Source organism: Bacillus rossius (genome assembly GCF_032445375.1).
Source record: "Bacillus rossius redtenbacheri isolate Brsri chromosome 4 unlocalized genomic scaffold, Brsri_v3 Brsri_v3_scf4_1, whole genome shotgun sequence".
Taxonomy (NCBI): Eukaryota; Metazoa; Arthropoda; class Insecta; order Phasmatodea; family Bacillidae; genus Bacillus; species Bacillus rossius.
In genome coordinates this window covers 9,683,248-9,695,638 of record NW_026962010.1, presented here as the reverse complement: position 1 = coordinate 9,695,638, position 12,391 = coordinate 9,683,248, and the positions used below count along the sequence as shown (strand labels likewise).

General features: G+C 40.5%; 1 protein-coding gene across 3 annotated transcripts in view; it reads left to right on the top strand.

Annotated features, from left to right (window-relative positions):
* The window catches only part of LOC134541641 (protein phosphatase 1 regulatory subunit 37), a 107,253-nt gene that overhangs the window by 74,355 nt on the left and 20,507 nt on the right, over positions 1-12,391 (top strand). For 2 of the 3 annotated variants that reach the window (XM_063385218.1, XM_063385217.1), the window contains exons 8-10: positions 841-1,029; positions 4,289-4,408; positions 7,826-9,659. In XM_063385218.1, coding sequence (XP_063241288.1) covers positions 841-1,029; positions 4,289-4,408; positions 7,826-9,659 — 2,143 coding nt within the window. Of the gene's footprint in view, positions 1-840; positions 1,030-4,288; positions 4,409-7,825; positions 9,660-11,142; position 12,391 lie in introns of those variants that run through there. The other variant, XM_063385219.1, reaches the window with a different exon arrangement.

Here is a 12,391-nt window from a genome sequence, read left to right as displayed (position 1 = left end):
TGTTTTGTACTACTTTAAAGGAAAGCTATCATGTTAATACATCTATGCAATGGATGGTCTTTAATCTGTGCGTCACTCTGGTAGCTTGGTGTCCAAGGCACGTGTAGAGGAGTGTTTTAACGGGCCTGCCCAGTCAGGGGTGTATCTGTGTTGGGCGAGATGATAAGTGCGACACTCCCTGGTGCTGCTAGCGTGGTGTCGTCTCTAAGCTCGCGTGCAGTCTTCTTGTCATGCATAGAGCAACTGTGAGATTTGAGCAATGACCATAACATTATATGATGGAGAAATGTAGATAAAAGTATAATGCAAGTCCCTTGAGTGCCTTAAAAGAATTTGTACCCGATGTTTCATGCCTAAAAAATTATCCCGGACAAACGCAGTTCAGTCATCATCCGCTCTTCCAAAAATACAGTTTGAAAATTAAATACGCAGTGAGAACTGCTCCTCCGCCCTCAGCTTATTGTATTTTGCGAGCAGACACCACGCGCATATAAATCGAGGGCATCATACCAGAAGGGCGTATCAACGAAAATGCAAGTTTACAGGGGATTATGCACATGCGCCCACATGGCATGACCTGATTTCCTTTTCTTGTTATATTCCATGATGTAATATAGTTCACCACCGCCTAATCTAATTATTAGATACGTACCCTTACGCCAATTATCTCGATATTGCAAAAAGTGTTGATACGCCCTTCTGGAATGATGCCCTCGATGAGCAGTTTTGCAGTCACGTGGTGCCCGCCGTGTGTGTTAGCCCGGGCAACCGGGCCTCGGGACACGGGTGGCAGCCTGTGAGCCGCGCAGGGCTGCCAGCACGCGGGCTGTGGGTTCGCAGGCGCGCAGCGAGAGCCTGGAGGTGCTGAACATGGGGCAGAACATGCTGACCAACGAGTGCCTGCACGTGATGAAGGACGCCCTCCAGAAGAACCGTCGCCTGCTGCGGCTGGGCATGCAGGCGACACACCTCTCCTGCGAGGGCGCCGTCGCGCTGGCCGAGTGCATAGCCGACAACCCCGTCATACAGGTCAGCTCCCGCCTCCGCCGCTCTCCTGTTTGTCATTGCTACCCGACACCCGCAACACGTGACGACCATCTTCAAAACTTCTCTAGATCAGAAATGCTGTGCTACTGGATTTATATTAATTTATTTTAATAGTTGGATGTCTTCGGAGATAAGAGTAGGGACGCCTGTATTTCGCGTTCAAGGTACGTCACAAAACACTGCAGCTTTTTCTTGGAGTAACGGCGAATCGTGTGCGTGCAGCAGTACGGTATCCACATTCCCGTCATTGGCCCCATCAATTGCGGGGAAAACGCCTCTCGCCGACCACAGCCGATAACTACGAGGAAAAAAAAACTACGGTGTTTTTTTGCGATGTACCTGGACACAAAATGTATTCCCAAAATACAGGTGTCCCTAGAAATAAGAATATGTAGAACCTCTCTTTGTCACCAAAATAAATCTGTTACCTAACACTGTGTGCCGTGTTCAAATCAACATACATGTACACACAAAATGCATAATTTTGGCATGTTTTTTTATTAACTTTATTGTTTCATAAAGTTGTTTTGGCCCTTAGAGTGAATAAATATTATATTTATTTAATCTACGGTTTTGTCTGAGTCACATTTCCGAAATAAGTAATAATTAATATATAGATACGTGTGCGATGTGCATTTCTTTGTTTCATTATTAGTACATTTATGGTCTGCATATTGCTGTGTTCACAACTGTTTTAATGTTAATCATTTCCTTGAAAACATTTAGTGGCTTTTAGTATTTTAGTTAGTAGTAGTTTATGCTTTGAATTATTTACATCATTTTTATTTCATTTACTGAACCTCGATAACACAGTCTTGTTCTTTGGACCCCTTAAAATGTCCTTAAATTGTTACCACTCACCACCTCCAGCTAGCTCAAAATTAGGTGATGAGTGGAACATACAGGTTAGTAGCATGTCACGAAGAAATTCTTACGCAATGTTTGATGTATTACCTGCTTTTCTTTTTATTCATGTAAAAAAATCACGATATATTAAACACTACAGAACACAAGAAAGGAGAAAACACGGAGCGATCGCCCGACCACGGTGCCCGAACAACGACCGCTCGGCACGATGCTCGGACAAAATGACTTCCTTCCCTTTGTGCGGGCAGTGTCCTGGGCTCGCTGGCGTAATTCTCAGCCAATCACGGCGCATGGCAACAGAAACTTCCACGAAATGCTTACTTCTGTTTCCACGACGCAGCGATTTTCTCTCGCTCTCACACTCCCGTGACCGTGACTCACACACCTAGCGTGTGAAACAAAGCCTCGGTCGTGGAAAAACGAAGGAGAATTACGTCAGCACGCCTTCCCACACAAAGGAGACCGCAAAAAAAAAATACTATAAAAAATAAACTTATGAATTTTAAAATTATAAACAATAAACCTAGTGACATATTTTCACAATAATTTCGAAAAAAAAAAAAAACTTTACATCATTTGAAAACCTAACCTGAAATATGACAAAAAATTTATAACAAATTATCATTACTGGATTGCATGGGGAAGGCTGTAATAATCTGAGTTGTTTCAAAATATATAAATCACATATTTATGGCCAGCACTACCACCATGCAGGCATCACCCAACAGGCACCACCCATCATTACGGAAGCAGACAACGAAATATTTTTCTTGGTCTCTAAGTGGGCTAACAAATGTGGTAGGGTGTCTTTACCACTTGGCACATGGATTGTATATATAGTACAAATAAGCATAATTACAAGGGAAATTTTGTGTATTGGTCAGTTTATGTTTAGCAGTAACTTTGTTGTATGTACTGTATGTCTAATAGAGAAAGAGAGTGGACATACGTACAAACTGGGAAAGTCTTTTAAGTTGAGCGTCATTCTGACCTCTTATTTCCGAGACCTGACTTTATTCTCCTTTCTCAAATAATTAACTGCATGCTACCCATGACTCACCTCAAGTATGTGTACGTGGTACAAACCATTTTGGAATACAGTAGAATCTCGTTATAGCGAGCACGGTAATAGCGAGAACACGGCTATAACGAGGTATTTTTGAGGAATTTACGGCGTGATCGCTTGAAGCGCGCTTTTGTTATTTGTCTGCTTTATCTCCATCCCTCTCGCTCGGACGCTCGCCACTAGACATCTTGCCGTTGACGCCTGTCACATTCTTCAGCCTTGCAGTCACCACTTAAGTGCGTGGCTTTAAAAATAGAATCCCGTCCTTTCTTTCTTTTATCAAACTTCCGTTAGTTATCTGTGCCGTGTGTAGACAAAGTTTGAGATTGGAACAGAAACAACGTAAGAAAGTATTTTTTACAAATTACTGTACGCGTACGCAATATGACTGGATTCGTTGCTGCAACATAACATAGCATGTTATGCGGTATCAGAAGTAACGAGTAACGTAACGATAGTAACGAGTATTAATTGTTATAGTAACGAATACATACGGGTACACATTTTTTCGTTACTTTTACACCTCTAGTAGGCACTACCGTATTTATTTCCGAATCGGTAGGACAGTTTTCTTGTAACTTTTGTTTCGGTCAGTTGTTGTGGTATCTGTCCGGGAAAGGGATGGTGATGGTTTGAGTTTAATTACAAATTTATTTTCTAAAAAAGTTGACAGGTTTCTTTAAATGAAAAAAAGTATAGTTTTCCGCGACTATTTCGTTTGAGGCGTACGTGCGTTGCCGCAGCCGCACTCCTGTTTTTTTGTAAGGAATTAAATTGTCGCGCTACACTAGCACCACCTCTTAGCAACATCCTGAACCAACATGGCCGCCAGCAGACAGCCCGCGTCGACGATAGATAGCAGGACAATGCTGCGTCGGCCGCGGGCTGAGATGCTGTACTTACGTGGCATGGTTATTATATCTGGTTATTTTGACGCAATCGGTGATCACATCCATACTTATGGGGTATCGTTTTAAAGAGAATTCACACATATGCTCACAGAAATTAAGATTTCGTTAATATAACCTGTTATTTTCCAATTATACAGGTTTAAACACAATTTTTATGCTATTTTCGGTTAATTTTTATTTTTTGGGGGCCAAAATTTGTCCAATTCGGTTATAGCGAGGACACGGTTATAGCGAGGAACAAACCCGGAACCGTGACACCTCGCTATAACGGGACTCTAGTGTAGCTCATTGTAGTACACAGTTTTAGTAATTGAATTTGGAGCATTATTCTCAATTTAAAGTTATGTTTGAAGCATGTTATTGTTTTTCAAATTTGTTCTTTGCCATGTGGTTCCAGAGGATAGACCTGAGAGAAAACAACATTAAAGTGGCGGGACTATTTGCTCTATGCCATTCCATGAAGGTCAACAATAGTGTCACGCAGCTTGACCTTGATGACGCTCCCAAGAAAAAACTGGTAGGTCGCATGCCTTCTCAACTGATAACTTTTGGCGGTTGTTTCTTTTAGCCGTTACAGCTATTATTACTAAGCTTATATTTTTTTTAATAGACTGTAGATACTTACTTTTTACTTTAAGTTCCTTTTAAAGTTCACATTTTTGGGGTCAAATTTAAGAGGCCACTCCAGTGTTTCAGGGGCACTACGCAACCCGCGTTAACCTCATAAGATTCAATGCTATTTTCATTTTGCTTATAACTAATTAACTAATATAGATTTCAAAATGATGCTTGCTTGATATGTAAGACAACAATGCTCTAATCAAAGCCCCTTTCTTCAAAAATGTGCATAAATTATGGTTCAAACCAAGACAATACACTTATGCGTATTAGTAAAGATTAGTATAAAACCATAATTTATGCACGTTTTTGAAGAAAGGGGCTTTGATAAGAGCATTGTTGTCTTACATATCAAGCAAGCATCATTTCGAAATCTATATTAGTTAATTAGTTATAAGCAAAATGAAAATAGCATTGAATCTTATGAGGTTAACGCGGGTTGCGTAGTGCCCCTTGAAACACTGGAGTGGCCTCTTAAGTTTGAATTTTTAAAACTTTTAAGTTCTAAGTGGTTTTTTTTTTTTTATAAAATTATTTTAGTACTACTAATAAGCTTGCCTAGAACTTAAGTACAAAGAAAAAGTAAAATATATTGGGAAATTTTTGTTTGTTTGGAAAATGTGCCAAAATCATTCATGTAAAAACTTGTTAATTTTTTTAAGTAAAAGATGCAAGCTTAAACAACATAATATTAATATTTTCTGGTCCATCTATTTCATTTATTTTGGAACAAAGTAAATCATATATTAAATGAAATTACTGTAGTAAAAGATAAAATTTTTGTAATTTCAGTTTTGATTTTGTCAAATTGTTAGGGGTGTGCGAAGCTTTGGAGAGTCACAAATTGAATCAAAGACTAATTTGTTTCATCTTCAGGAAAGTTAAAAAAACTTTGAAGATTAGTAAGATTTTTTTTTGAGCAGATTATGTTAAAAACAGGATATAATGCCTGTTTGGGTTCATAAATAACATCCGTGGTGGTTGACTGTGTTTTTACTGTGAAGAGAACCAGTCCCGTTGTAGTTATAAATGGATTGTAACTGTTGACAAGGGCTATTAACTAAGGGCAATCCTTGCACAGCAACTGTATTGGTCATCTTATTAAGGGTTTGTTCAAATTAGTAGATTGCAGTTGCATGGTTGTGTTTGGAAAAGTAAGATTCTATTGAGTGCATGTAACTAAAAAAAAGTTTCATTCATTTAAGCTGTACATACAAAATGAGTGGAAGAGACAGCAAGATTCTTTGTAACAGTATTTAAGACTTTTTATGTTGATTGGGTGCTGTAAAAATATATTCCTGTTATGGTGTTACAGAAATTTCACAATACTCCGGTCTTAAAATTTTTTGAAAAGATGCTTAGCTAGAGGCAGTAATCGTAATTTAGTTGAGGTTTCAAATGTTGTTACTTAAGTTAATTTTGCTATTATAAAAGTAGTTTTTATTTTGCAATGTTTGCTTTATATTTTACAAGAAGTGACAATTTGTTAATGTGCTAAATGTTTCCGACATTTTGCTTGTCCAGTGTGATATATGCAGGATGCGTAGGGACCCTAAAACTTGATGAAGTGCGAAATTTGTAAAAAAAAAACTAAAAAATTCATTAGTGTTTACAGTATTTCATAAATTTAAACATTCCTGTAGAAACTCGAAATTTGGATGGAAATACAGCTATTTCCACAAGTTGATCAATCTATTTCTGTAAACGTAATGCTGTCATTCATAGATTTGTAACATAGAAATTATTACAATAACTTAGTATATTTCCTACTGCAGCGCTAATTATGTAATATTATTTATGAACGCCTCAAATGCAAGTTGGTCTCTGTCCATTAATTAAAAGCATTTTAGAAGTTTTAAATATTTTCTTCAAAAAAGGCTTTTTCTTCATAAATACCAAAAAAAATTAAGTTTCAATTCCTAGCATATAGAATACAAATTTAAAAAGAAATGAAAGACAAAAATTAACATTTTATACCAAATTTCTTAAGCATAAACATTTGGGCACTGATTTAACGTTTTATTTCCGAATTTATGCATTATTTTTGCCTAATTTAAACCCCACATTTGGTCATTTTTATGAACATTTTCAGGGGTCTCAAAGGATGTGCCCACAAAACACATACACAAACACTCAAAAGTTATGTCCATGAATTTTTCTTAATGTAGCAAAATATTTGAGTGATCTTTGCTGTTCATATCGTTTTCGGCGAAGAGTTAGATTTTAGTCTTCAACTTTGATTCAAATTTAAAAAAAATTGTTTTCGCACACCCCTGCAATTGGTGATTGTTTTCATGTTTTTATTTATATTTTGGTGCTAAATTGTGTATTAACTTTCATTATATTTTATACATGTTCTATTGACAAACTTAGCTATGTTAATTCTCTTTTATTGCAATTCACTATATAATTTTATCCCTAGGAAAAATTGAACTTATGATTTGAATGTCAGTTTCACAGACTAATTCATTGAAAGGAGTTTTAAATAATACTTTAAAAAGCACGTTATATACAATGACATGTGTATTAATAAAAACTAAATTAAGTGGGCAGCATTTATGGTATAAAATATTTAATCATCACAAAATAAAAAAAACATATATAAAAAAATTATGTAAAAATAGCTTCCAGGACAAAGCTGATTGTTTTTAGTGTAAAACTTAATGCCTTCATTCTTATATTTGGAGCTTTACTGCACAAGTAACTGGATTAACACAAGCTTCTTGTTTGATTTTGTGCATGTGCACCATCTGTGAAACAAACCTTTTCGGTTCAAAAAGACATTGAGTACCAGAAACCAAAAGAGCTTTGAGGATCAAAGAATCAATAATTTTATGAAAAGATTAATATGAGTGTTAGTAATGGAGGTAAAAAATTACATTACAAAAAATATATAAATGAAATAAATCCTTAAATAAATCTGAAAAAAATATTATGTGCATAGTCAAAATTCCGTATCAGAATAGTTAAGCTGCTATAAAAAATGTTAGTGCATGATTGTTGAAAGGTTTAAGTTCTAAGCTCGTAGTGAATTTTTTAGGTCTATTGTATATTTTCCAGGTCCCTATTACTTATTTTTTCAGGTTTATTTTTAAAAACTCAATTGGTTAAGGTGAGGCCGTGGACTCTATTGTTGTACTGAACTCTTGATTATAATAAAAAATGAATTGGGAAGTATAGTAACATTTTGTTAACATTGTAATGAAATTTAAATCACGATAAGAGCAGAGATACTGAACCACCTTATTTATGATGTGAAGCTTATGTTGTAGGTAAATACAAGGTAGCAGTTGTTTAAGGATGTGGTGGTTTGCAGGAAACTGCTGCAGTTCTGGAGCAGTATCGTGCGCTAGTGGAGGAAATACGACAGTACTCGAAGCGCAACGAGGAGCTGATGCGTGAGGAGGAGGACACGATAGACGAGTGCGATGCACTGGAGAGGCGGGGCCGTCTGTCCAGCACCTTCACTCGCAAGATCTCCCTGACCTGCGAGACGCTGCTGCGACAGCTGGAGCAGCCGAGCTCCGGCTACCTCACGCCCGGCGGGCCCCGTCGTTCCGGGGGCCGCCTGCGCAGTCCCGAGCCCAGCCCCAGCCCCAGCCCCGTCCCCAGCCCCGTGCCTCCCTCGTCCCCCCGCAGCCGCTTCCACGTCTCCCGCGTCGTCGACGCCTCGTCTCCCGCGGTGCAGCCGTCGCTCTCCTCGTCGCCCACCCGCTTCTTCCCCACCTCCTCCGTGTCTCGCTTCCGGGTCACCGTCGTCGACCCTCCCCCCGTCATGCAGCGCGTGGCCCCGGAGATATCCATCCAGACGGACAGCACTCCGAGCCCGGAGCAAGCGAAGCCCGTGTTCCTCGCGCCTCAGGATCTCGCCGTCGAAACAGCGTCTCAGGAGCAGGTTTCCGACAGCTCGAACGATGTGTGCGTGACGGTGTTACGGGACAAAGCCACAAACAAAGTGGTGGTGAGTGACCGGGTGAGCCTCGTGTCTCAGGACAGTACGGAAGACACGGCAGACTTGGAGGTGCGGCAGATCCTGAGTAATGCCGCCTCGGACGTGTGCGGTAAGAACAAGGCTTCGGCTGCCGGCGGATCTCAGTCCGACCCGGGCTGGCTTCTCGACGACCAGCCCTGTGAAGGCGACCCGTGTGCTTCTGCTACTCCGAATGGTTCCGCTTTCCACCACGAGAGTACCGACCAGGCTTGCCGGTCCAGCTCGACTCTTCCACCTCACCGATGCCAGTCGCAGAATGCGAAGAAGCTTTCGTGGATTATGTCTGAGCCACAAGGTGGACAAGAACCAAAAATCTCCTCCAACATTGAAAAGTTATTGTCTCTTTTTCGGCCTAATTTTTTTGGGAAATCGGCCACTAGCAGAGAAACCACTGCACCTGTTCAAAATATGGATATTGTGGACAGTTCTTCCAGCGTGAAATCAGAAGTTTCGTCACCTTCCGAAACGGGTGCGAGCTCTGCAGAAAAAATTTCTTTTTCGCATACTGGGATGAACCAGGTAGTATCTATTACATCTAGTCATGCGGGCTCACTCGAAGATTCAGATAGCTCGGAAAGTAAGATAGTTACGGATGCGAAGGAAGTTCGTGGTTCCTGCCTCGGTATTCTGTCACCAGACTCCTTAAACAATAACAGTGATAAGCGTGACTTATCGCTGGTCAGTCGTAGCTTTGAATCTGAAGATGAAAACTTCAACATAACAAAAGACTCTGCCGCCGTAGTTCTGGCGAAGCAGAGTGAACTCTGTGATGTGCGCGGAGAGGAGGACCGTGATGCGGGCAGCGGCATTGTTCGTGACTCCAGCGGTTCTGCGTTGAGCACTTCGCAGCCTCTGCCTCGAAGCGACGGGGCTCAGGCAGGGCAGGAACTAGACGGGGGTGGTAGTGCCGGCTCGCTCCCCAGAACCTCAGACACGTGTCCGGCCGCGCCGTGCGGTAACCGGATGGACGTGGACGTGCTGACCAACATGTTTGCTTGCTGGAAAGTGGCGGACGAAGCAGCCGCCAGCAGCACTAACCTGGTCATCCGCAGCGGAGTAGCCAAGTCCTCCACGCCCGTTGTTGTCCAGATGTTGGCCGACAATGAAAGCGAAAGCAGCTCTTTGATGGTTCTGCAAAAGGAGCCGACCCAACGTAGAGGTAAGACATTGCTCAATTTTTTTTAATTTTTGATTATTTGTGTAGGATAATTCTGACATAAGGTGTAAATGGCACAAAACTACCTATTAGTTAAGAGAGAAGTAGAGATTGAGTGTAAGCCAGGAGAGTATAAAGAGAAGGGGATTGGAGGGTGATGACTAATGCCATCCAGTCCTATTCAAACAAAACACATAGTGTATAAAATAGTGTCAGTAGCAACTAACTTAAACTATCATTTTGAAATGCTAGTTTGAAATGTTTTTTTTTAGTAAAATATTATTTAATTTCTAATTACTATAATTTTAGCTGGTTAGAAAAATGTATTTTCAGCTAATGCTGTCCAGTCCCAATTCAAAACAATACCTTGCTTAAAATGACCGTGAGGTGTTCAAATTTCATAGTCCCCCAACTGTTAGTCAAAAAGAATGCCATTATAAATTTCAGTAAGATGATAGTTCTTGCTCTATGTATCTTGATTTACGTATTTTTTATTTATTTAACTTCACTGTCAGCTCCATCAATGATGCTCGTATGCGTGACCCTGTCGATGAGTGGTACTATTTTCGCAGGAAGTAGTTTTTTTCTCAGGCAACAATGAACAAGTTGCACAGGGTCGGAAAGCAGTGCGTGAAGTAGTTCCGAGAAGAATCTAGTCAGGAGGTGGTACACAAAATCTCTTTATACAAATCAGGATGTCGGGAATACCCAGTCACTAGTCTGGAGGCCTTGGGCAATCTGGGAAGCTTTGTACGGATCCACGTGTTGATATGAAACAAGGGTGGATCCATGCAACCGAGCTGGGAACGGGCCTCCTAGCCGTGACTTTCGGGGAGTGAACCTAAGACGTATGCGTGACGGTAAAGGCTATGGTCAGCTCGTCTCTGAGAAAAGGTAACAACTCGTCCAGAGCTGTTGTATGCAGTTTTAGTCATGAAGTGAAGTAATGTTACAGGCCTGGGACGTGCCTGCAAGCGGGGGGAATGTTAAACGGGCTGCCAACGAAGTCTTAGATTTGCAAAAGATCAGATAGGTCTCTGAGAAAGGTGCTTCAGTCTACTGGCACAAAGTTTAACTAAGGAGAGTGCACCAGCCTAACAAAGAGTAAATCACCCAAAGTAACCAAATTATATAGAAAAATAAAATTTCCAAAAATAATTTAAAATAATATAAACAATAAAAGAAAAACGTGACTAAATACCAAATTTCCGGCACAAATTTTACTAAACAATTTTAGTACATTTAGAATTGACTAGGTAAGACTAACGTGACAATTATGTAAGTTTAGCAAGGCTGATGGAAACAGCTGGTTAAGTTACAGGAATTACAGGAACATACTTATCCTGAGAACATATCTAATAGCCTTAATAGGTCTTTAACAGACTAAGCAATATTATGAACGAGTGCAACACTACCCTCGTGTATATGACTCAGTAGGTAATGCCTTCATGTACAGTGTGTCAGACCCACAAACATGATGTTTCAGTCAAGTGGATCATACCTCAAACCTGAAGCTAGACTCTCCACCAGACCTTGTTACACGGCGCAATCACGCTCAAACTACCCAAGCCAATTTATGGTCACAAATACAGCAGAAGGAACGCGAAAGAGAGTGATATAATCGCAAACCTACACAGGACAGGCATAATGCCACAAATGCCAGATGCCAACAAATATGAACACACACTAACTCTTACAGACGGTAACGTACCCAGAGGGGGTTTCAATGCAGGAAGAACCTACAAGAAAAGAAAAAAAAACTGAAACAGTAAAGGAATCGAGGCACCCGGAACGCACCAGGGATGGCGTGGTCGTTACTTACAAGCATGACTCGCAGCCACCAGCACACATTTCAACTGGGAAATTTATAAAGACAGAGGCCTAAATTATGAAGCAAGGTAGGTGAACTGACATTTATTTTTAAACTGAGCAGCTGCCTTGCACCAGAAAATACGTTAAAACCAACCATCACTGACCTGTGTTTCTGTTGCACCGCAAAGTTACATCACGAGCAAAATTCCGAACTAGACAGAGTAGATATTAACAAGAGAAGCTAACTAGACTAATTTTGCGACCTGAATGAGGCAGAGGAACAAAGATCACAAGTTCAAGTAGTATTGCAACCCCTTCACGTGCATGCGTGAGCGCTAGGGAGCAGAGGGTAAATGTAAGGGTGGCATTAGTAACAGGGGATGGGGATTCCGAAGGAGGGAGGGCGGTTGGCGTGCGCTATTTGGACTGTGGTGTTGTAACCACTGCAAACGAACTTACGTATTTTGGTAATTAAGTCCTGCTGAAAGTAACAGAATTAATTTATGTTTAAATACCTACCAAACACCCCATCCTCAAACCCCCTTTTCCCCCCATCGTACAGGCACTCGAATGCATTGCGCTGACACATGTTTCACTGTCATGTAATGTTAGTACATCATCAGAGGAGGAAAGGTTGATGAACCACATTTGTCTGGAGCCCAAGGCATGGGGGTAGAAGTGAAGTCCGTAATCAGGATGCAATACATAAGTGGTTGCAAAATATTATATTATTCAATTTTGGTTTTAAAAGTGTTCGGATTAGTGCAAACAGACCGTAGTAAAATGCAAGTAGGGTTGGGTCTGTTTTTGCACTGTGTTAGCAATCTTTATCAGCTTATTGTGTTACATCAATGCAGATATTGCAGTACAGTGTAATCTGACAAGTTAAAGGCCTAGCACTATCACTGGGTTGAATTATAACT